The sequence below is a fragment of the Artibeus jamaicensis genome, unplaced genomic scaffold (assembly GCF_021234435.1).
Source record: "Artibeus jamaicensis isolate MK-2021 breed Jamaican fruit bat unplaced genomic scaffold, CSHL_Jam_final contig_1284, whole genome shotgun sequence".
In the NCBI taxonomy this organism is placed as follows: Eukaryota; Metazoa; Chordata; class Mammalia; order Chiroptera; family Phyllostomidae; genus Artibeus; species Artibeus jamaicensis.
In genome coordinates this window covers 5186857-5212140 of record NW_026521249.1, presented here as the reverse complement: position 1 = coordinate 5212140, position 25284 = coordinate 5186857, and the positions used below count along the sequence as shown (strand labels likewise).

At 38.0% G+C, this 25284-nt stretch overlaps 1 protein-coding gene across 1 annotated transcript in view; it reads right to left on the bottom strand.

The window, feature by feature from the left end:
- The window catches only part of THSD7B (thrombospondin type 1 domain containing 7B), a 785104-nt gene that overhangs the window by 104823 nt on the left and 654997 nt on the right, over nt 1-25284 (bottom strand). Inside the window, exons 15-16 of the mRNA XM_053666773.1 lie at nt 8173-8306; nt 4011-4161 (exon numbers count right to left, since the gene is read on the bottom strand). Of these exons, the coding sequence (XP_053522748.1) occupies nt 4011-4161; nt 8173-8306 (285 nt within the window). The remainder of the gene's footprint in view (nt 1-4010; nt 4162-8172; nt 8307-25284) is intronic.

Here is a 25284-nt window from a genome sequence, read left to right as displayed (position 1 = left end):
GGTAAATGAGGAATACAAGTAACATAATAAACTACCATATGCACATGCTTGCACTTGCACACATGTGTATATACTCATATACACATGTATATTTATATACATAACAAGAATATTGCAAGGATTTTCATATGTATAATTTTATAAGTTTCCTTTTACATTAAAACATTTTAGAAAAATAAGCATATTAGAGTAAAAAAAGAAATTTTGCATACAAGGTGAGGCAAACGTGGGTTTACAGTTTTTTGTATGGAAAATAATACAATAATTAATAAACGATAATACAAGAATAAACTGTTTCATAGACTAACAACTATAAACCTACTTTGGCCACACCCTGTATAGACTACCTGGGCTTAAATAGTCACTGTGCCTTTTACTAGCACAGAAAACATCAGGTAACTAACCTCTCTGAGAATCAATTTATTCATCTATACATACATTGGGGGAGTAGTGGTATCTATTCAACGGTGGCATTGAGCAGATTAAATGCAATAATAAATGTAAATGCTAAATATGTTGTCTGGCACATGAAAATCATTTGTAAATATAAGTTAAATTTCCACATGATATTGTAATTAAAGTGAGATTGAGAACAAAAGCATGACTTAAATGTAATAACCAAGATGCCTGTGATCCAAAGAGTGTTCCCCAGAGTACCTGAATCAGCATCACCTGGAAACTTGTTAGAAATGTCAGTTCACGGGCCCTACTGCAGAGCTACTGAAGTGCAGCCTCCGGGATGGGGCAGAGGAGCTGCGTGTTAACACACATCTAGATGATTCTTATGGGTGCCAGTGTGAAAATCATGGCCCTAGAAGTTAGAAAATAATCCAAAGTATATATATTATCAGCAAAGTGTATATATATAGTATCACTACTCTGCTAGTGAATGCTGTGTGCATTAACAAACACTGCCACTCAGCTGCTGAGCGCTTTCCGATTCCCGTCCCTCATGTTTTCACGAGGACACGGAGGGCTGTGAGCTCCTCGGTGCTAGTGAGGCTCTGTCACATGTTTGGCCTCAGAGTACAGGACATGCACTGGGAATCAAAGAAATGACTTCAATTAATTGGCTTTGCTAAATTTCTTTAAAATAACTGAAAAATCTACTTACTTCATGATAGTTAAAAACATATTAAGATATTTTATATTAAATATAGCTTCTATAGCAAAATTGAAGTATAAATTGCAGAGCATTTTGTGAATATATAAGAGAAATATAAATATGTTTTTGTATCAGAAAATTTTACTTTTTTCTTTGAGTTAAAAAAAATTTTATTTATTGATTTTTAGAAAGAGAGGAAGGGGGTTGGTAGGAGAGGGGAAAAAGAGAGACATTGATTTGTTGTTCTATTTATTTATGCATTCATTGGTTGATTCTTGTATGTGCCCTGACTGGGGATCAAACCCTCAACCTTGGCATATTAGGGTGATGCTCTAACCAACTGAGCTACTCAGCCATGCCAAGTTTATTTTTTGGGTTTTTTTGTTTGTTTATGTTTTTGGCTTTAAAAACTGCCCTAGGAAGAAAAAGAAGGAGGAAAAGAATGTGGTGAATTTTGTTCCATTAACATATGTCACACTGCAGACTCTCAAAGGAGAATTTGGTAAAATAATGGCTGATATTATCCTGTGATTCAACACAGGGTATAGAGAACAATTATACAATAACTGGCTTTTTTCTCCAAAAATGCACATTAACATGCTGATCAAACTTCAGGCACAGCTATCCAGCTGGCTGAGTCTGCCATTATCATGATCATGATCATCATCAAGTGCTATTCAAGCGTCTCTGAGATTGGCGTGTTATGCTAAGAAGTTGCAGTATATTAAAGCCATGCAGTATATCTAGAGATGGGGAAATTTATAAATTGTAAGCACTAATTAGCACTTTCTTCCATTTTAAGGTTTTTATTTATACCAAAGAACAGCATGATGTTTTTGGAAGGACAAGACCCAGGGCCATTGTGGTCAGACAGACGTGAGTGTCTACCTAGTGTCTACCTTCACAGCACGGTGCTGTTACAACACTGCAGCACAGTGTCAGCTACCTAAGCTGTGCTCAGTGAGAGTTATCATTGCTGTTATCATAGCTACTGTTGCTGCTATATGATGATGATGATGATGATGGTGATGATGATGATGTAATTTAGAAGGTACATAAGCAGTTGAAAGACAACCCTCTCAACTTCATGGTAAGAAACAAGTAACTGTCACCTTCCAGACACATAAAAAGAATGTTAAAATATTCTATCTCTAATTTATAAACACTCCAAAAATAGAGTAACTATGTTTAGAAAAGCAAATCTTAAAGAAAATTGTCTTTCAGAAACCCAAAGAAGAAAGCACAGGATGCCAGTCATCACAAAACTGGGTCAAGTGCCTTCTACCACAAACTCAGTAGTCAGGTACTTTGACCTAAGAGGTCAACATTTTCATTGCAAAGTGATCACAGCTTTATAAATTCTTGTGTGAGAAAATTAGAAAAGAAGTGAGAGAGGTCATGACCTCTACACTTAATTAAACTTTTCAGTTGCTAATTCTTCTGCAAATTGATTAATAAAGAGTATATGCTGCCACACTTTCTAAAGTGTTAGTATATGTACTCAGTCATGTGATAATCACACAGATCATTATAACTTGCTAAAATTATCTTGCTTTATTCTTAAAATAAGTATTGCATCTCAAAGAGAAATACTGAGTCTAACTCTACTTAATTCTTCCAAAATAAGTGAATCAAGGATGAAAGAGCAAGTGTTCTGGCTTCATCAAATAGAATAATGTTCATTTCCAGCTCCATCATTTAAACACTGTGGAGCCTTGTGTAAGTTACTTAGCCGTCCTGAGAATCAGTTTCTTCATTTGTACAATGGGACTGGTAACAGTACGTACTTAACAGGACTGGAGCAAGGACTAAAGGAAGTAATTCTTACTTTAAAGAAAGTGTTCAGTAAATGTTAATATTCATTGTATTCAACTTACACACAAAATAACTTAGTCATAGGACATACACCCTATTCTTACAAATTATCCTTTATTGATACCTCTGTATCTTAATATTACATTGTTGTATTCCCAGCAACTCTATAAATGAAAAATAGCACTAACAAAGCCACTCTCTTTCAGGAATATAACTAAAGAAATGTGAAAGATAAGATTGTAAAAATTAATAAAAAATCAGTGATTAAAAGAGCAAATATAGAACATTCATTGATTATAAACATGTTTTCTATTTTCATATAAAGGTTTTATACATTCTTTCCACAAATAGTATCACCATTAAATTAAAAATATCTTAATTTTTTCCTTTCTAATGTTTGGACCTATATAATATATTCCTTATCCTCATTTTATTTTTTAGTTCTTTAAGCAGAAATATAAGACTAAAACATCAAAATTTACCTCCTGAAAATATTAAGGTGCATCACCCTACTTGAAGAACACTTATTTTTGTATATTTGGTTATGCTTTTATTTTTCCTTAAGAAGAAAAATGAGGGCAAATACTTAAGACTTCAAAAAAAAAAAGACTTTTTGTGAGCTTTGGAAAAACATGACCAGAGAACACCTCATCTTTGGGAACACAGCAAAAGACAAAAACAGTTCATCACTAACAGAAGCTGAATTACACAGCCGAGTTCAGCTACTAAGGGAAAATTGATTCTGCCACAATAAAAATGGAACAGAACCAAGACACTACAATCAGCATCATTTGGGTACTTAAGAGACCCCTGTGCCAATGGGAGTGCATTCGAATCCTAGTGCCATCATTACAAGCTTATTTTCCTTGTCCAGTTCCCATGATAAAGGCCTAAAAAGAAGCGCTGACATTTTAAATTGCTCAGTCTCCATAGCTGAATTTCATTTTCTGTTCTTTTTTTTTTCCTTAGGTAAAAACATTTTCCCCTATTACTAGAAGAATGCTTCTGAGAACAGCACTGTGAATGTCTAGAGAACAATGGTGAAGGCAGCACCAGAGGACTAGGGTATTGACAAGGGGAGAGAAATTACCTGCGGGCATTTGCTCCAAGGTCCCCATTCGGACATGACGCATTCATTGGGACACAGAAGAGCGCAGGGTTGGGTTTCTGGGGGCATTTCATCCCGGCTGCAGAGGCTTTTATCCACTGCTCCACCTTCACTATCTGCAGTGTTCACACATCTGTAAGGCAAGACCATGAAGTAATTTGATCACTTAAAACAATAGAGAATACATTTAAAATAGTTAAGATGTATCACCATTACTTACTCTTCAAACATAAACATAAGGCCAGTAGAAAAATGAGGAAAATACTCCAGTCGGCCTTTATTGAGTGATAATTCTGTGCAGAACCTTTCATTTATTAGAGCAAGAAATCGCAATGGGGACTAGAGACACTATTGTCCTTGAACAACTCTCAATCTACAGAGACCTCTAATATATTTGCTCAGGTCTACCTAGAGTGAATTTTGTTTTTATTGTAGCAGATTTTGAAGGCTCTCCTTCTCCGAGTGAATCTATCATTTTGAAATAGCTAGAGCCTCCATGGTTCCATGACTCTCTCAGACCTTTCCTAGACTTCCATTTCATATCATATCGTATAAACCTGCCTAATCTTTATAAACCTGTCATCGCATCTAAGGTGATGACAAAGTAAAGTAAAAATTAGTCGAATATGTTCTTTGTTAGGTATTTTCTGCAAATCAGTAAGGAGTTTTGATATCATAAACCAAAGGGCAATGAGCAAGCATTTTCATGCAGCAGCTGGGCACATGGTGTAGACACATGCATTGTAGTTGTTTGGATTACCCAGTGTTGGGCTTTGAGACAAGTGCTGGTGAAGGTGAGATAAATGATCATGCCATTGGTTCCATCAAATAAAAACCAAAGTTTTATACCACTATATACCCCGTCTACCCACCAGAATGATGTAAACACAAACATGAAAAATATCAAGGGTTGGCAAGAATGTGGAGCAATTGTAATTCTTCTTACTCTGCTGGTTGGAACACAAAATCCTTGTAAAACTAGTTAGCAGTATGTACTAAAACTAAACAGATACAAACTGCGTGTCCTGACAGTCCCACTTCTATATTCACCTGCAAAAGGAAGGCGGACAGACCCGCACTGCAAAAACTGACTGAAAATGTTCTCAGTGCCACTACACATAACCGACCAAACTAGATTACATGCTATAAAGTGGTGAGAATGCACGTGAAGTCCTGTTACAGAAGACAGCATGGGGAAGCCTTACACATATAATGTTGAACAAAAGAAACTAGACACGGAAGACCATAGACTTTATAATTCCATCTATATAAAATTAAGAAGTAGAAAATGCTCATTTGTGGCCTCAGAAGTCACAATAGTAATTACCCCTGAGGGAATGGTTACTGAGGGGCTTAGGTTGTCCTGGCAATATTCTGTTTCTTGATCTCAGGGCTGTTACACAGGTGTGTTTATATTGTGAAAATTCACCAAGCTGCAGCTCTATGATGTGAGCATTTCTCTGCCTTTATATAGTACATACCAATTAGAAGGTGATTTTAAAATTATTTTCTGAAAAATGTTTAATAAACACTTGCTATATATAAGCCTCTTTTACTAGGTGTTGGGATCCAAAGTTATCATTTGTTAATAATAATTCATTTAGTTACTGTATCTGAGGGCTTATTATGCATCTAATATTTGCGTGGATGCTGGGGCACAGAACTGAAAAAATGATGAGCAATATATTTATTGTTACAAATATTTTCTTCTGGTGACAATGAGCAGAGTAAAGGTGAAGATGACAGAGGTGATGAGATAAACAGTGACAGTTCCTGGCCTGGCTATTTCAGACACAGTGCCACAGCCAAGGAGCAAGCATTTTATGAGAGGTGTGAAGCAGAACTTTAGGTACTTCCCAAATCATGCTGTGTTGGAATGAATTATCCTGTACGTTAAGAGTTTCTTTTTTATATATATTAAGAACTGTTTAAAATTCAGGAAAATTGTAAAGCATATCACCCAGCACAAAATAAAATAAACTTCATTAGGTGATAAGTAATGGGAAAGTATTGTATAAAGGAGGCTAGCAGAGAATGGCAGACAGGGAGAAGACATAAGTACATAATGCCTTCTAATACAGGGAGGCATGACATAGAGTTATCTATGGACTTTAATTTCCGATGTGGCAATAGTCAATAGTGGAACGAGAAACCACGAGATGCCTTATTTGTCTTTCCCTAGACAAACTTAAGAGCTGTAAATTGCTTTTCTTCTCACCTGTGTACCCTCAGCTGATGTCCTTTTATTATTTCACTGAGAAAGAAAAGGGAAGACTTTTGGTCAATGGTGTCCAGCTGAACTTACGCATTAGTCTTTGTTTACTTTCAATATGCAGCAAACACAATATTAAAAGAATTTGTTACACACACACTCACACACACACACCAAGTGGAAGGAAATGTCATTCCCCTGCAAAGATGAAGAACAAGGGAGAAAACAAATGCGATAAAATAAAAATGGATGGCTTCCTGGTAACTCTCACACTAAGAACTCTGTCTGAACAGTAAGTCTGCAAGGCAAAACAAAGAAAGTAACTCCATTTACACCACAGAACACATGGATTATTTGGGATTTTTGGCACTAAGTACCTCTGGAAATCTGACTAAAAGTGAGGCTGAAAAACTGGAGAATTTATTGAAAGTATGTTGAAGAACCTAGGCCCTCGGATCCCCTCCTCCAATCCTCACAGCTAAGGGAGGGCACCACTCTACTTCTGCAGGGAATTGAAATTTTATCAGCTAGAAAGGGTCATAAAAAGGGCCTCATATTGAAAACAAGGATTTAAGTTAAAGTTAACATACTGAGAATATCACCACAAATGCAGTTCTTAAACAATGCAAATTTATTACCTTATGATTCTGTAGTATAGAAATCTAACATGGTTCTCACTAGGTGAACTCAGTGCGTGGCAGAGCTACATTCCTTTCTGGATGCTCTGGAGGAGAATATATTTCTTTACCATCTTTTAGGTTAGTAAAAGGAATAATATCCTTTTACCTTTTTAAAAAGACTACATGAGTAGTATTTTGAGTACTGCAACCAACCTATTGGGCCAGCTTGTTATTCACTTTGTTATAACAAGACAAGAAAGTACCTGCTCTGGACACTTCTTCCCTGGAATTTTCTTTCTATGAATCTAAACATTCATCCAGTCTCTCCTCAAGTATTTTGCTGATCAGCCTCCCTTAAATAGTATTCTTTATTTCTCTGACCCAAATTTATATTTTCTGTGGCATTTCATAACAAATACTTTCTAATATATTTATGTGTATTATTTCTCTGCTACTATACTGTAAGTTCTTTGAGGTCAGGAACTATCTGTTCATTTTTTAATCCCCATTTCCTACGACAATGCCTGATAATAGAAGACAAATATTTTTTAAATTAATAATGATAGTCATAGATGAACCATGAAGATGTCCTCCAGCTTATAGGGTTTAAGAAAGAGAACAGATAAACTGTTTTGTTCATTAAAACAGCATGCTAGTAAAGTCAATAATGGTTTAGAATCCAAGATGCTTGAAGAATCTGCTTCACGTTTAAATGTGATCATAAACATAAGTCACATAACACAGTGAGTCTGTGTGAGGTAGCTAGGAATGTCTTAACAAAATGCCCCAGACTGGCTGGCCTAAATAAGAGGAATTTATTTTCTCACAGCTGTAGAAGTTAGAAGCCTGAGATCAAGGTGTTGGCAGAATCAATGTTTTTTTTTTTCCTGAGCCCTTTCTGCTTGCCTGTGGATGTCCCTCTTCTCCCTGTGCCTACACAAGGTCTTTTCCTCTGGGTGTGTCTGTTGTAGTTGTTCTAAGGAACATGGCCACATAGTCAAAATTTTCTAGTGTATGAAGAATGATGGCCATGAGTCAGGGAAGGGATACCAGCCAGCTCCATGCAGTTGGCATTCCCACTGAAGTCATTTTCAGGAAAGAGTAAGGATTGTGGCTTCCTTGCAGAGGACATCCTGCTACACCCATGGCAGTTCAGGGCATATGTGCTCCACAGATACTTAAAGATGAGCAAAAGCCAGAGTATATTGTGTGAAAATCATGGTGTACTTGGATAAACAACACTTGCGTTTTTACAGAAATGTGTAAGTTCTACTACCCCATTCCCCGGCCATCTCTATTTATTTGCACACACCTGATTTCCCTAGATTGCGTTCCTCCTCCACAGCGCAGGGACTTCAGCTCGTTGTGGACTCTGCATGGAGACCAGTGTTCTACTGCCCAGGAGTATTGATTGCACTCACTGTAACATGGGACTGCCTCGTGCACCTGTGCAGAACAGGAACGGAAAGAAATTACGTTAAACTATCCAAGTTACAAAAAAATTGCCTTTTTGTAATGACTGCTGAACATAACCTGAGAACACCACTGTGGTCGAACCATCTAAATTACATCCCCAAAAAGCAAGATATATTTGGCTTCTCTGAAATTACTGACTTGCCTAAAAGAAACATACAGGGGAAATCAACTAAAATATGATGGTATGCCTTCGCAAAAGGGAACAAAGGACAGTCATTTCCTATCAACAAAAAAAGGAATTTCATGATTACTTCATTTCCTCAAAGAGCTCACACATTAGATGGTTCAGCTCTCAGTGAGAGGGTATACTGAATTCTTGGATGTACTTTAAGATGTCATTTGCAACAAATGCATGTAAGAAAATTTTATCCTAGAACATAAGAGTTTTTTAGAATGTATAAGAAAAGTGGTATTTTTGCAATAAAAAATTATTTTTATGTCCCTAATGATCAATGCTAACAAGCAATTATTTAGCCTTCTGGGCAGTGTAGCTTTATATGAATTTAGCTATTTGTAGGATATTTTCTGAGCATAGCTAAAACATACAGACACACCACACTCAACAAATACTGTCTGTTAGAGGCTATGCACGATTAGTGACTGAATATTTACAATTTTATGGTAAATACAATCAATGAATGCCATAAATGAATTCTTAGGTTAATTCCTATGTGTTTGATTGTGATGAAATTGTATCCCAATGGGTAGTCAATTGAATTTGTCTGCCTCACTGAGGTTGAATTTAAAATGTATTAGTCCTCAATATAAAGCACAGTGTTCTCCCTCAGTAAGGGGGGAAAAACAAAACCGTTCCATTGTGTTATGTTACTCTAGACCAAAAAGATGGCTCTAGTTTAGCATGCTGATCAAGAGTGGTTGACCCTATTACCAAAATACTTAATTAATGCCTTTCTTCATAAATAAGAATTTAAGTGTGGTTCCTTTCCACCCCTTGCTTTTCTAATTTCATAAAATTGTAAATTATGACTAGGTAGTGCTATCCAAAGACAACCATTGCTTCTAGGTTGATACTAAATGCAAGGGAAAGCACTATGTAATGGAATAACCAGAAAACAAGATTGGGGCACTTTCAGCATGCTAGATGGAAATCAAATGAGAAAAGATTATTTGTGAGAATGCATCTTTGGAATTACGAATAATGTTGGAATTTGGTTCTCACATAGAGTGCACAAGGATAAGGGAAACCACAAAGTGAAAAATATGTGAGTGCAAAATGAAAGGAGATGGAAAATAGAAGTGAAATGGGTGTAGGGAATTAAGTAATAAAAGAATCACGTTTCATGCTGTGAATGCTGACAGAAATGAAATGAAAGGGTCAGAAGCAGTGTCTGAATTAGAATAACTTGTAAGAGAGAAAAGTGCTCAGAAACGCTGATGGGATACTAGAGGTTAGAAAAAAAAACAGTAAAAAATGAAAAGGCATGACCCCAACCACACAGACAGCAGGAAACTGAGCTCATAACAGCTGAAGGGTTAGCTGACTCATCTGTACCATGGAGATGAAGCTTTCACTAAATTCACAGGTTTGTTCTATAAACTCTTCAAAAGAAAGGCTATGGGTTTGCATATCAGATACAAGAAAGTCCGACAGCCTACTTTGCATAAACAGGGGATAGAAAAAAATTGATTAAAACATATTTTTTCCACACCTCATGATGAATCAGTCTGTAGGCAAATGGATGGGATATCCTCCCTGAAATGGACTCATTTTTCTAAAGTCATTAATACTAAGCAGAGTTTATGTTTCTGCCTGTCCTCCCATATAAAGTTCCAAGGTCAAAGAGAAAATGAAAAATGGTTTCATTGTATGTACTTCTTATATAAACACTTGAACACTTGGTGATACATTGATTTACTGTTTTGTTTTTACTTTTTATGTTCCAGAGATCTCCACCTGTGGCAGAATATCTAACCTCAATGACAAGATACTGAAAGAGAGGGAGCAGGTTTATGTAGGAAGATGTTGACCCACCTTCTTGATAATGGTGTGAAAATAGTACCCCTTAAAGAAGATTCTCTAGTCCCATGGATTTACTTGATCCCTGCTCCCCATGTGCACCTGCCCGATGTGTAGCTAAATTACAACAACAGGACGCACATGTACAGGGCTTGGATGGTGGTGGCGGTGGTAACAGCCACACTTTGGGTTGCTAGGGGAGCAAACACCTTTGATAGAGTCATTGCTTTGATTTCTCTATATGTTTCCTATTCTCTTAAACTAATTCAGCCCTTTTTCACCTTTATCTTAATATCATATATTTCTCCTTTCCCTTAAGTAATACTGAGAAAATATGCTCAGAGAACTACAACTTGCACTTTCAACACCTAAATACACTTCTGGTCAGCATATTTAACCAGAAGTCAGAACTGGACTATTAGTGCTTATTTATGACTATTTCAAACAAACAAACTTGTGAGCAGGTAGGGATGAATTTTCCGTGATATCTGCATTTCAACAGACATCTGGCCAAAATGGAGGCATAGGTAGACATGCTGTGCCTCCTCACACAATCAAAAGAAAAACAACAACAATTTAAAAACAAAATACAACCAGAACTGACAGAAAATCGAACTGTACAGAAGTCCGACATCTAAGGAGTTAAAGAAGACACACTCTTCTAGATCAGTAGGAGGGGCGGAGTCAGGCAGCCAGGGTGAGAGGACTCTGGCAAGGCATTGAATGGCAGACCCAATGAGGCAGGGAATTGTGGAAAGGGGCACAGCATGCAAGGCTGCAGCTGGCCTGCATCTGCTATTTGCACATAACCTTCATCTGCCATGTGCATCTGGACCGGACAGTTCCACATTCGTGCACAGACAAACCAGGCAAAACTGGGGAGTGGGGCGAACTGCATAACCCAGGGTCCCAGTGCAGGGAAATAAAGCCACAAACTACTGACTGAAAACACCTGTGGAGGTTGAGGCAGCAGCAGGAGAAACTCCCAGACTCACAGGAGAGTTCATTAGAGAGACCCACAGGGTCCTAGAATGTACACAGATCCACCCACCCGGGAATCAACACCAGAAGGGCCCAATTTGCTTGTGAGAAGTGGGGGAAGTGACTGAAATCTGCCAGAGTAGAGCAAGTGCTATTGTTCACTCGTGGACCCTTTCCCTACATACAGCATCATAACTGAGTGATGTGGGTTACCCTGCCTGGGTGAATACCTAAGGCTCCACCCTTCACTATATAACAGGCATGTTAAGACACAAAAAATGGCCCAAATGAAAGAACAGATCAAAGCTCCAGAAAAAATACAATTAAGCGATAAAGAGGTAGCCAACCTATCAGATGCATAGTTCAAAACACTGGTAATCAGGATGCTCAAAAGATTGGTTGAATTTGGTCACAAATTACATGAAAAAATGAAGGTTATGCTACGTGAAATAAAATAAAATGCACAGGGAACCAATAGTGATGAGAAGGAAACTGGAACTCAGATCAACAGTGTGGACCAGAAGGAAGAAAGAAACATCCAATAAGAAAAGAAAGAAGAAACAAGAATTCAAAAAAATGATGAGAGGCTTAGGAACCTCCAGGACATCTTTAAACATTCCAACATCTGAATTATAGGGGTACCAGAAAGAGAAGAGGAAGAGCAACAAATGGAAGTTATTTGAATGAATAATAAAGGAAAACTTTCCCAATCTGACAAAGGAAATAGACTTCTAGGAAGTCCAGGAAGCTCAGAGAGTCCCAAAGAAGTTGGACCTAAGGAGGAATATACCAAGTCACATCATAATTACATTACCCAAGATTAAAATGAAGGACAGAATTCTAGAAGCAGCAAGAGAAAAAGAGGCAGTTACCTACAAAACAGTTCCCATAAGACTGTCAGCTGATTTCTCAAGAGAGACCTTACAGGCAGGAAGGGGCTGGAAAGAAATACTCCAAGTCATGAAAGGCAAGGACCTACATCCAAGATTACTCTATCCAGCAAAGCTATCATTTAGAATGGAAGGGCAGATATAGTGCTTCCCAGATAAGGTCAAGTTAAAGGAGTTCATCATCACCAAGCCCTTATTATATGAAATGTTAAAGGGACTTATCTAAGGAAAAAAGATCAAAACTGTGAACAGTAAAATGACAGCAAACACACAGTTATTAACAACCACACCTAAAACAAAAACAAAAGCAAATTAAGAAAACAACTAGAACAGGAACAGAACCACAGAAATGCAGAACACATTGAGGGTTATCAACAGGGGAGTGGGAGGAGGAGGGAAGGGGAAAAGTACAGAGAATAAGTAGCACAGATGGTAGGTAGAAAATAAACAGGTGGCATGTAAGAATAGTATAGGAAATGTGGAAGCCAAAGAACTTATGTGTATATAACACATGGACATGAACTAAAGTGGGGGGATGTGGATGGCAGGGGGTGTGCAAGATGGAAGGGATTGAAGGGGGGAAATGGGACACTGTAATAGCATAACCAATAAAATATATTTTAAAAAGAAATGGTAAAAAATAAAGACATAGAGAGGAGGATAGTGCTCAATAAGTATCTGCTGAATTAAAACTAATTTTTGAATATGTCCAGGTAGCTAAATGGCTCTTAGTTAATTTGCTAGAGAAAACAGGCCCACTAAATGCAACACATAAGAGGAGTTGTAGAAAGCTCAAAGGCCAATAAGAAGGAATACAAATGAAAGCCTTTGCTTTCCATTATGGGGCTCTGGTGAAGAACTGCAATCACTAAGTCATCAAAAGCACTGCTTGATGAGTTTGTTATAAGAACAAAAGGCTGTCCCTTAATAGCTGTAAAACTTGTCTCCTTAGTCCTTTTCCTTCAGACAAGGAATCCTACCTAGAGGATCAAAAACACCCAGAAGATGAAAAAGGAAGTAGGTATTCAAGAATAAAAATTAACTACCAAGATTATGTGCCCAATTTCTTCTCCTTTAAGTTCTCCCTATTTCATATTGCTATTTAGTTGGTGCTCATCATAGTTTTACATTAGTAATGTGTTAAAACTTGGACTTTATCAGGGCATCATATGGAAATGATCTAAAGGAGAGAAATGAGCCATGGGAAAGTTAAATGAAAATTATTTTTTAATGGCACAAATAGGGAAGAAAATAACAGAGCTTAATAGGGCCATCCAAGCTAAAAAATGTCAGCTGAAGAGTCTAAATCCTCTGAGAGAGGTAACATTACATTCTCCTAGTAATGAATGCTATTTATTACTTCTTCATTGGGGAGTTATGTTTTTATAATTTTGCTAGTTCTGAAGTCATATCATAAACAAATTCATTGAGTCAACCTTTCAATATTTATTAAATAAGCCACTGCTTGTCATAATTGATTACTTGAATTTAGTACTGTTTTCTAATACCACTCTCCAATTACAGACTAACTCTCCTGAAAAAATTAAAAATTGGAATCTAATGGGCATCAGTGGGTGTCATTATTACATATAAGAATTTTAGAGTTTAAGGGTTTATATAAAGCAAACAATTCAACAACCACAATAAAAACAAAGTCAAATAGCCCTGATTAATATGGTTCAGTTGGTTGGGTGTTGTCCCACAAAGTTGAAGGTTTCAGGTTGGATTCCTGGTCAGGTCACATATCTGGGATGGAAGTTCAGGACAAATATAAGAGGCAGTCAATTGTTGTTTCTTTCCTTCTCTTTCTCCCTACCTTTCTCTCTCTCTAAAAATAAATATAATCTTTTTTTAACTTTTTTTATTGATTATGCCATTACATGTGCTCTATTCCCCCCTCCATTCCCCTCCACCCTGCATACCCCTCCCCCACCATTTCCCCCTTTAGTTCATGAACACGTGTCTCAAATTCTTTAGATTCTGTATTTCCCCTGCTATTCTTACCCTCCCCCCTATCTATTTTCTATCTACTGTCTATGCTACTTATTTTCGGTACCTTCTCCCCCCTTCCCCTCCTCCCACTCCCCTGTTGCTAACCCTCCATGAGATCTTCATTTCTATGGTTCTGCTCCTGATCTAGCTGTCCTCTTAGTTTGCTTTTGTTTTAGGTGTGGTTCTTACTAACTGTGAGTTTGCTGTCCTTTCACTGTTCATCTTTTTTATCTTCTTTTTCTTAGGTAAGTCCCTTTACCATTTCATATAATAAGGGCTTGGTGATGATGAACTCCTTGAATTTGGTCTTATCTGAGAAGCACTTTATCTGTCCTTCCATTCTAAATGAAAGTTTTGCTGGGTAGGGCAATCTTGGTTGTAGATCTTTGGTTTTCATGACTTGGAATACCTCTTTCCAGCCCCTTCTTGCCTGTAAGGTCTCTTTTGAGAAATCAGCTGACAGTCTGATGGGAACTCCTTTGTAGGTGACTGTCCCCTTAGCTCTTGCTGCCTCTAGGATTCTCTCCTTCATTTTAACCTTGGCTAATGTAATTATGATGTGCCTTGGTGTGTTCCTTCTTGGGTCCAACTTCTTTGGGACTCTCTGAGCTTCCTGGATTTCTTGGAAGTCTATTTCCTTTGCCATCTTGGGGAAATTCTCCTTTATTATTTGTTCAAATAAGTTTTCCACTGGTGGCTGTTCCTTTCCCCCCTTCTGGTACCCCCTATAATTCGGATGTTGGAACGTTTAAAGATGTCCTGGAGGTTCCTAAGCTTCTCCTCATTTTTCTGAATTCTTATTTCTTCATTCCTTTCTGTTTGATCATTTTTTTCTTCCTTCTGGTTCACTCCCTTGATTTGAGTCCCAATTTTCTTTCCATTACTATTGGTATTCTTTGTATCACCATTCATTTCAATTAGTTTAGCTTCCATATGTTTCTCTAATTTGTGACTAAAATCCACCAGTTCTGTAAGGATCCTGATAACCAGTGTTTTGAACTGTGCATCTGAAAGACTGGCTATTTCTTCATCACTTAGGTCTATCGGTTCTGGGGCTCTGAGTTGTCCTAGAGCCATTTTTGGTCTATTCGTGCTGTTAAGTGAGCGGAGCGAAGCCTTAGTTGTTTACCAGGACGGGGAGACCCAGGTCGCTGGTTTGTGACGCTGTGTGTGGGGGCGGGGTCAGAGAGGGAGCAATGGCGGTCCCCTCCGCTAGCCCAGCGCTTCCAGTCACTCCGCACGCCTGGGGTTTATCCGATCGGAATTGTGCGAGCCTGCTGCCCCGCACCGGCTTCCCTTCTGACTGGCTTCTCCGCATGTAAATGCGCGCGACCGACTGACCGACCGCCGCGCCTCTTCCCTGTGCGCTCCGGCAGCCAGCTGGCTCGCGATCAGCGCCCTCGGTTGCCGCCTGCGCACACCGCACACCGCCCTGGGAATTTTTTCTTGCTAACCTGCTCCGCTGCTGGCCTCACTCCTCCTACCGGTCCAGCTGCGTATCTAGTTGTCCTTTGGACTCCGTATTGTCGATTTTTCGTGTGGCTTGGTTGTGACTGCTGTTAAAAATAGTTGTTCTTAGATTTGGTTGTGCACAGAGGCAAGGTGGTTCCTCCACCTACGTCTCCATCTTGGCGGAAGTCCAATAAATATAATCTTTAAAAATTTAAATAAAGGAAAATTCATGGTCTCAAATTTTCTATAGCAATAACCTTTTGCTCCAATGAAGCTGTCCATTAAGGCCAAGGTAGAAAGCTTCAAGATTGAGACCTACATGCTGGGCACTGTGGCTACTTTGTCCAACTTGAAATTGGTTCAAAGGCCCATCTGGGACCATAGTTAGAGGTTGTTCCATTGGAATGTGAAAGGAATTGGTCTCTGGGAGTGGCGAGATTAAGGAAACATTAAGGATTCTCCATTCCTTCAAATGTTATCAGCCCTTAACATAAGATGTACAAACTTGCCTCTGATCAGGTCTGGGGTTCTCATTCCTTATCCATGCTTCCCCTCTTTCCTCTCCAGGTCTCCTGCCTTCCCTCCTGAAGGATCTTCTAAGCTACACTCTCTCTCAACTTACCAAATTCACTCTTCTTCTTATTCAACCAGCAACTAAGTTTTATTCTCCTCCACTAGGACTTGTCTGATTGACTAGGAAGTATCACTTTTACACAATTATGCATTAAACTTTTGCTTCCATTGTTATTAATTATACATTTAAACATGTTTTTCACAGTGTAACATATGCAATTGAACCAATGTGCTCGGCAATGTGCCCATCAACAGTTCCTAGTCACCACAGTAATGTGTAAAAGGTTACAGTTTAGACAACACACTCTATGTCTTAGGTCTCAATTATCACAATCATTTCAACTACACAAAACCAGTGTGATCTCTATTTACAGGTAAAAATAACTAACATTTGAAGAAGCTAAGTTAGTCAATCATTGCTAGTACTCAAAATGAGATTGAGAAACCTAATCCTGTGATACTGTGCACAGGCTTCCTGTTTAACTTTTTCAGGCACAACACCATGCTCTGAGAGTCAACAGCTGTTCAGCAATAATGTTAATATTTATGAGTTCCTGGGAAAGGAAAACCAAGAACAGAATTTTTAAAGATATCTATGTAGTGGATGATGCCTGTAACTTTGTATAGGAGAAATATTGCATAAGCAATGCATTCCTTGTCTTTGAGTATAGAGTCTCCTTTCACAATTTTAAAAATCCAAACAGTGTATTTGGAAACTAAATCCCATGTTTAAAGAAAGAGCAGGACTATGAATTTTAGATGGCTGCAATCCTCTGTGTGAAGGTGGTGGGTTAAAAACTAACCACAAGGGTTTTTACTTTGGTGTCTGTGGGAAAACTATCATGCTAGTCATTGTGTGCTATGGGTTTGCTCAAATGTACAACATTTGAGGTGATGGTTTTTCTGGAGATCTTGGAGTCTAGTGATTCATACTCAAGGGTGTGGATAACTGAGTTTTAGCCCAGCTGCTCAAGCCAGAGGCCCTCTGGCTGCCCTCCTTTTCCTGGGCATTTTTGCCCACTAGCTTCTTTAGCACAGCAACTGAAAAGGCTTCCTCAGAATGCTCGGAGCTGATTATCATGGCTGCTTCGTGAAATTCACCATTGGTTTTATTTATTTATTTTTAAACTGTTCTCAATATTTTAACATATTTTATTCATTAATAAATATTTTTACACGATTGATCTCATTCTTCAGAGAAAAAAAACTTAAACCTATTATATTTTCCACTTGCCAGTGCCCCAAAATAGCACAGAGAACCTCCATCAGAACAGAAGCAGGTTCATCTCAACTTCCAGGGTGTGGTTATCTGTCAGGATTCTAACCTCATCGCCCTACATATCTAGATTTTGAGTGTTGTCCTTTGCCACCATGTCTTTTGTTCCTATTCTCCTGAGGGAAGCCTGCTTGCATGCTCCCTTACATTCACTGCCAACTCCAAACAATCTCCAAGTGCCACTCCCACCTCATAAACTTCACCCTGCCACCTACCACCAAATCAAATATGTATTATGTGTTTTCTTCTCAATTTTGACATTGAAAATTAAAAGTAAACCTAATAATAATGAATCAGTTTTAGCTGTACAATTTATTAACAAGTAAAATCTTGAACATTATTATTATTTTGGAAAAATAAGCGTGGTAGGGATGCCCCATCTCCTAAAAACTTCAGTTTCCGAGCTAGATGTGCACACCCCGAGAACTAGAGCATCAGTGAAGGGGGCCTTCAATACACTCCCATCTCAAGCCTTGTCTGTGGTCTTAATGAGTAATATAATCTCAGACATGTTGGTACTACCACTTATAAGCTGAATTTAGGCAATGTTATGATTAATGAGGTTTTAATGTCATTTAAAAGTACTGCTGAATTTGAAAATACTCATTAGAATGTTTGTCAACATAGGCTAAGAACATAAAGCCCTCATACCAAAAACTCAGGGAACCACTGCTTTTACATGTGAAGAAGAGAAGAAATGGACTAACTGCTTTTTAGCCCATTTCTGTTTATGTTTGGACTAAACAGTAATGTTTATATTTTGTTTATGTTTTGATAAAAATTACATTGTACAGAGTAGCTATTTTTCTAAAACTGAATATTGAAGAATTATTTTTGCTGAGAAGTTCTAAGCTCCAGATCCACTACCTTTTATTTTCTAATGATCTACACCACTAACCCTCCTCCCTCTGGCCTAAATATCACTGATGATTTTTTAAGCACAGAGTCTTCAAAATCAAGACCAATATCCATACACAGGTAAACTATCTCTGTCACCCACATAGTCCTATTTTCCCTCCCCATGGTAGGAGAGGGGGGTGGGTGCAGAGACTGAATAAGACCACAAGCAATGCATGTACTTCCTCTCCCTCCCCCATGTTTCCTGCCTTCTTGAAGGAGGTCACACACAGCCCATGCCCTATAGAAGGTGTTTACCGCAGGGGAGCCCCAAAGCCCTCATCTAAAAGGGCATGGTTAAAGCTCTATTATCTGTGCTGAGGTACTTTAGATTACTTATAAGGGCAAATAAGTAAAAATACCCTAGCTAAAGCATAGTATTATATTACTCCCTAGAGCAGATTTAAATTTCTTATTGTGTGCTATTTAAACAATTAGGAAACTAAACCATGGTCTTAAAATGCACTGCACAGTAAGAGACTCTCAGGAAAAAAATCAAGGTTGTGCAGATCCTTTAAGTGCACGGTGGTCTACAGTAAAGCTCTAACACACAAGCCTGATCAGACTCTCTCTCTCTGTGCCTGGTATGAATCACAGAACTGAGTGAACATACTGGCACAGGCAAGTTGGGGCAAGTTGAACTGCACAGCCCACTCTGCTCCACAGAACGGTGTAAACAATCATAACAAAATAGAATGAGAGGAGGAAAATCTCTCCAAAATCTGCACTGCCTTCTCCAGTACCCTGGGAGATGCCACCCACTACCTGGCTGTGTAATGGCAAGACATCAGATGGAGTTTTAGAGATTGCTCACAGCATCTCACAGCATGCCATGGACTGCTGTCATGGTGGTCCTTTGGATTTTCACACAACAAAATGCAATTATCAGTAAAGCTGAAGTAAAAAAAAAGCCAACACTATGCCAGCTATGCTTGATACTTCCAGAAAACTATGGCAGAACAGAGACCATAGTTCCTTAGAAAAGAGGTTATAGATAAGCTTTGAGGACACTATGCTAAGTGAAAAAAGCTACTCGCAGAAGTAAAAATACTGCAGGAGCCCACTTCTATGAGGCATCTCAAACAGTCAAACGTATTGAAACAAAGAATAGTTGTCAGTAACAGAGGTAAAAAAATAACAAGATGCTAATCAATGAGTGCAAAACTTTAGTTATGCAAAATGAGTACGTTCTGAGGTCTACTGAACAACACTGTACCTATGGATAAGAATACTGTATATTATATATACACTAAAGCCTGTTAAGTGTTTTTACTACAATTAATTTTTTTAAACTAAAAAGAGGTATGTGTCTCAGGAGGAACTGGACGGTACCCCAGTTGATGGAGTGGTGGGAAGGACTTCTGCCCTGACCACCTGAAAGAAGGTGTGTAGGAGCCTGGTGAAAATAATAGAGTGATAAGCAGAGACTGGATACCAGAAAATGACCACCAGAAATTGGGTAAGAAAGAAAAACTTTCCCTGTTGCAATAAAAAGAGTGTGAAATGAAGACTACTCTGCTTCCTGGCAGGTAACAAACATTTTATAAATTATAGGCATAAGGTGGTGGTAAAGCAGAGTTTAACAGATCCTGGTTCTCAGAAACAGATGTCTGAAAGGTGAGTAAATTGGAAAGGCCTATGTCTGGTAATGTCTGGGGTTTATTAATAAATGAAGGAGAAAGGGGTTTAAGCCCAAGGCTTGCAACTCATTAGCTAAAGTGTCAACAGAAGTGGAAGCTTTGGGGCAAACCCTTCCTTTCCTTATTGGCCTTTGCTGAGAGAGATCTTATGTAGCTCTACCTCTCCCCAAACATCACTGCCACTTTTTGGAAACATTTAAGATTAGTATATTCTAGAATCTGGGCACACATTAAAACTTCCTCTTTCTACCAACAGATTTATGAAGAAAAAGACAAGACATCAGCTTCCCAAGTGCCCTGATTCCAGGGAGGTTTCCTAATGAGCACATCAGCAGAAACCCTTGTGTTTTCCAAGAAAATTTCTTTGTAACGTATTTACCATCTTCTTCCATCTGATGTTGGCTTAATTGGGGAAAACTGGATGCTGAGTGTGACCTGAAAAGCATTCTGGACTTTGGAAGGTTTGCCCAGAGTTTAGCAATATTCTCAGTAGGCAAGCACAAAACTGGCTTCCAGGACCACATCCAAGAGGAGAGCTCTGTAATTGGTAAGAAATTCCTTTTCTGCATTTGTTATTATGCAAGGAGAGCTCTGGGTCCACCATGCCACAGTCTCTCTCTCTCTCTTCTTAAAAATTTTATTTATTTTTAGAGAAAGGAAAGGGAGGGACAAAGAGAGAGAAAGACATCAATGTGAGAGTTGAAACCAAACTTTGATTGGTTGTTTCTCATACACACCCAGACCAAGTATAGAACTTGCAACCCGGGCATGTGCCCTGACCAGGAATCAAACTAAGGACATTTTGCTTTGCAGGTTGATGCCCAAGCAACTGAGCCATACAAGTCAGGGCATGCCACAGTCTCTTAATCATTGCCACAGACAAACGTTTCCTACTCTGAAGTGCATTAGAGTTCTCACGGATCATTTATTCCACAGTAACAGAGAGTTAAAGAGAACAGAACAAGAGCCATAAAAAATGGCCATTATTTTGCCTAGTGAGACCAATATTTAAAAAAAAAAAGGAGAAACATAAGAATTGGAGTCTACAAACTCCATTTATAATTTGGTTAATTTTTGATTGATCTTATTGTAGCAAGTAGGAGGACAGGAGAAGATCACTGTTATTTTTCCACCCAAGAAGAAAAAACATAATTATTAATTCCTTATAATTTGGAGCAAAAGAGAAAGATTAAATTTACTACTATAAAATATCCCTAAAGAAACTATTTGTACACAGATGTTATGTGTTATACACACACAGTGATCTTGTTCTTCTGCAGATAAATGTTTGAGAAAGCAACCCTTAGGCCGCAGTGTGTTTGCTTCCCTGTGTGAGAACACAAGGCTAGGCACAGTGAAAAATGGCTTTTCAAAACACAAACTCTACTGAGAGTTATCCCATGACAAACCTGATGTACTGGGGCTAAGTTAAAATGAATCACAGAGCCACAAGTGATGTTTCATAACCAAGGATGGCACAGCCTAACCTTTGCAGAAATGAAAGGCAAGATTGATTGGATAAATGCCCTGACTGGTGTATCTCAGTGGGTTGGGCATCATCCTGTAAATCAGAGGGTCACAGTTCAACTCCCCGGCCAGATCCCCAGTTTGGATGTGAAGGAGGCAACCAATTGATGTTTCTCTTCTTCTCTTTGTCCCTCCATTCCCCTCACTCTAAAAATAAGTAAATAAAAACTTTTAAAAATGATTAATTGGATAATGGAATCCCTGCCATTCATGATGTACATGGTAGTAAATTATGATCTTGGCACTGATTCCCACCATAATTTAATCAGATGGGGACACTTATTAGGGGCTATTTGAAAGCTGTTGCATTATGTAATAAAAAAGTATTTTGTGGAACCACTCTTCCTCTGGGGCAGACAATGAAGAGAGACAGGGCTGATACAGACCTTTTTGGCTCCTTACAAAATGAAAACAGAAGATGATTATGGAAGGAAAATGATAGTTTAAAGCAGATCTATACCTGGCCTGCATTTTAGAAAACCATATTTTGACCAAAGGAAAGATAGCTGATGGTAAGGTAGAAGTCATGTCTAACATGAACAAGTATTACTATATATGACATAAATAATAAAATGATCCCTGGGTACTTGCAACATGGGTTATTTGAAAAACCTGACAATGAAGATATTAAAGTGTGTTACAGAATGATTGATTAACTCATTTACACACAGTTGACATGTTTCTACAAACTTGGCCTCAATAAAAAAGTTAAAATGTAAATATATGTGTACATGTGCAACCAACTGCATTTCTGAAGTATTTATTATTTAAGACTAAGAATTCCAGCAATCATATTTTCTGCAAACAGCCTTCCTCTGTGCCCAAACAAACAAAAAACCACAACAATAAAAACACAAATACTTTATACACCATGTCCCTGGTTTACACTCTGCACTCAATAGATGTATATGGGCTTAAATAATAAACGAATGACTGCAGAAATATTTTCTGCACATGCTTCCTGAAAAGCAGATCTAGTCCAAACCATAATGCTAGTATCACTGAAAGCTAAAAATTTTGATTTCTCCGTAATTAATTTTACTGGGATTTTAGTATTAGGTATTAATAATTCAAATCCAATTGCTTGTAACTATACTCTGGCCCTAGTATGTGAAAGTGGCTATACAAATAAATTCATGGAGTCTTCATGATATTTCTTAGATTTATGCAAATGCAAAATCCTCTCATTGCTGAATTCATCTCTGATATATCTGAATATAGATGGCAGTAGTACCCAATTTCCCCATCACAATTAGGGACATCTTGAATTGATGAAGAAAAATACAAGCTTCAAAAACATTCCCCTTTTCTTTCCTTGAAGACCTATAGTAGTCAAGATGGTCAGCACTCATCATGTTGAGTAAAGGTAGATCCTGTGGGCATAAAAGAGCCAGGCTCACCTGGACAATTGAATCTCTCAGAAGGTGGGAACCACACCTCTCATGTTGCACATCTCTTATGTTGTACACCACCTCTGGCATGTGCTGGGTTCCTCTGCATGAATGAATGCATGTTGAACTTAACTGAACTGTAGGAAGTACAGGATTTATGGTTCCAGATCTGAGCTTATATCTTACTTGGTGAGGGTTGGGGGTCTGTTAAAAGATTCCTCCTTAGCAGGATCAGCACCCCTTAGGTGGACGAAGTAGTATCTATAGAGCAATTTAAGAGATGGGTACCATTAAGTACTCTACTTGTATTGAATTTCTGCCCTCCATTATTGGATTCCTTGGTTGGACCCACTAAATTGATATGGTGGTCCTCTATAGGAGTGGCTTCATTTTAAGTGATTGGTGAAGTGATCCTTTACACCGTGTAAGAGATCACCTGTGCTGCAGTAGGCAGAGAGGTATGAAGGAAGCTGTGAGAAAGGAGTTTTGGCTCAGGTTGTGTCATTAGTTTCCTGGCAGCTAAGTTAAGGGGCTCTTAGGGTCTTGCTTTTCTCTTTATAACCTGACATTAATACTTATTTTCAAAAGAAGTATAGCATGGTATGTGGGTTTTAGAACTTTGAAAGAGTTTACTACAATAAGTAATTTTTATTTTGAGTAAGATTGGCACTGAAGCATGGAGTTTGAAGGTTTTGGAGCTGGAAGTAAAATATATATGATCATCTATTTCAATGGCATCATTTTCATCAAAATTATACTTGTAGTCCCATGTAAATTAACATAATAAACTTGGAATACTTGCTAACATTGCACCCGAACCTGGGAGACATGACAGATTGAAAAAGACAGACAAATGCCTTGAGAGTTTTATGTGCTTTTTCATCTTCCACAGCACCTACCCCATTATTGAGAAAAAGAGACCTGCAATCAGTATCAGCTAAGCCAGCAGAACAACCCAAGTCACTCCAAAAATTGCCCTATCATTTCTGATAAAGATCCAAAAGAGTGTTTACAAATTCTGTAGTCACATCAATTTTTGATGTTTCTCTTGAGCATGAAATGATTCCCCCTAAAAAGAAAAAGTCTTTAATTTTACAGCTTAGGCATATGAAGTGCCCTATGCTGCAAGACTTAATTAAAAGCCACTATTAATCTAGGGATAATTTGCTACATACAAGGTAGAGTATAAGACATTGCTAAGGAATAAAAAGAAAAGAGTATGAAAATCATAAAAATTATACAGTATTAGAGAGAAGCGTAATCTGACAACAGTTGGAGATCTTTTGACAGTTGGAGCTTTTAACAGCAGCAGCAATACATCTTGCACTTGCTCATTTACACTTGCATTAATGCATCAGACATTTACTAAGCTCTGCTATATAAGACTCACAATCTCCTTAGATGCTAGATAAATAAAGATGACATGAATCCTTTCCTCTTGTGGAGATGTTGACAAACTATGATCCATAGATCAAATTTGGCCTGCTGCCTATTTCTTTCTTGTTTAAAAACATGGGATATAATTTACATATCATTAAGTTCATTCTTGAAAATATACAATTCAGTGTTTTTTTAACATGTTTGCTAAGTTGTGCAACCATCACAACTGTTTCTAATTTATGGTATATTCACCATCCCCTCAAAAAATATCCTTTAGCAGTCACCACCCATTCTCTCCTTCCCCTGGCCCCTGGCAATCAAACACTAAAGCACACTCTTCCCCTATAGATTTTCCTTTTCTAGACACTTAATATAAACTGAATCATACAATACCTGGCCTTTGAGTCTCGTCACTTTACTTAGCATAATATTTTCAAAGTTTGCCCATGCTTTGAAATAGCATAAATAAGTACTTGATTATTATTTATGGTTGAGTAGCATTCAATTGTTTGATACCATATTTGTTTATCCATTCTTCAAGCTGCTGGACATTTAGGTTGTTTTCATCTTTTGGCTCATGAATAAGGCTGCTATGCACATTTCTATATAAGTTTTTCTATGAATATATATATATATTATATATATATATATGGAGAGAGAGAGAGAAAGAGAGAGACTATCATATGTGCTACTATATGGCCTATCATGGAAAATGTTCCATGAGTGATTGAGAAGAATGCATGTTCTGCTCTTCTTGGGTAGAGTGTCTTATACTTATTTAGTTACCTTTACCTTTACTGGTAATCTTTATATCTTTATCTGTATTTGAATTATAGTCTCATTCCTTTCATTTGAGTGGAAAAGACTTCCTTTCGTATTTTGTGTCGGGTCAGCAATGATTTCTTTCAGTTTTGATGTAATTGTTTTTTAATTATATTTTATTTATAATGCAGTCACAGTTGTCCCAATTT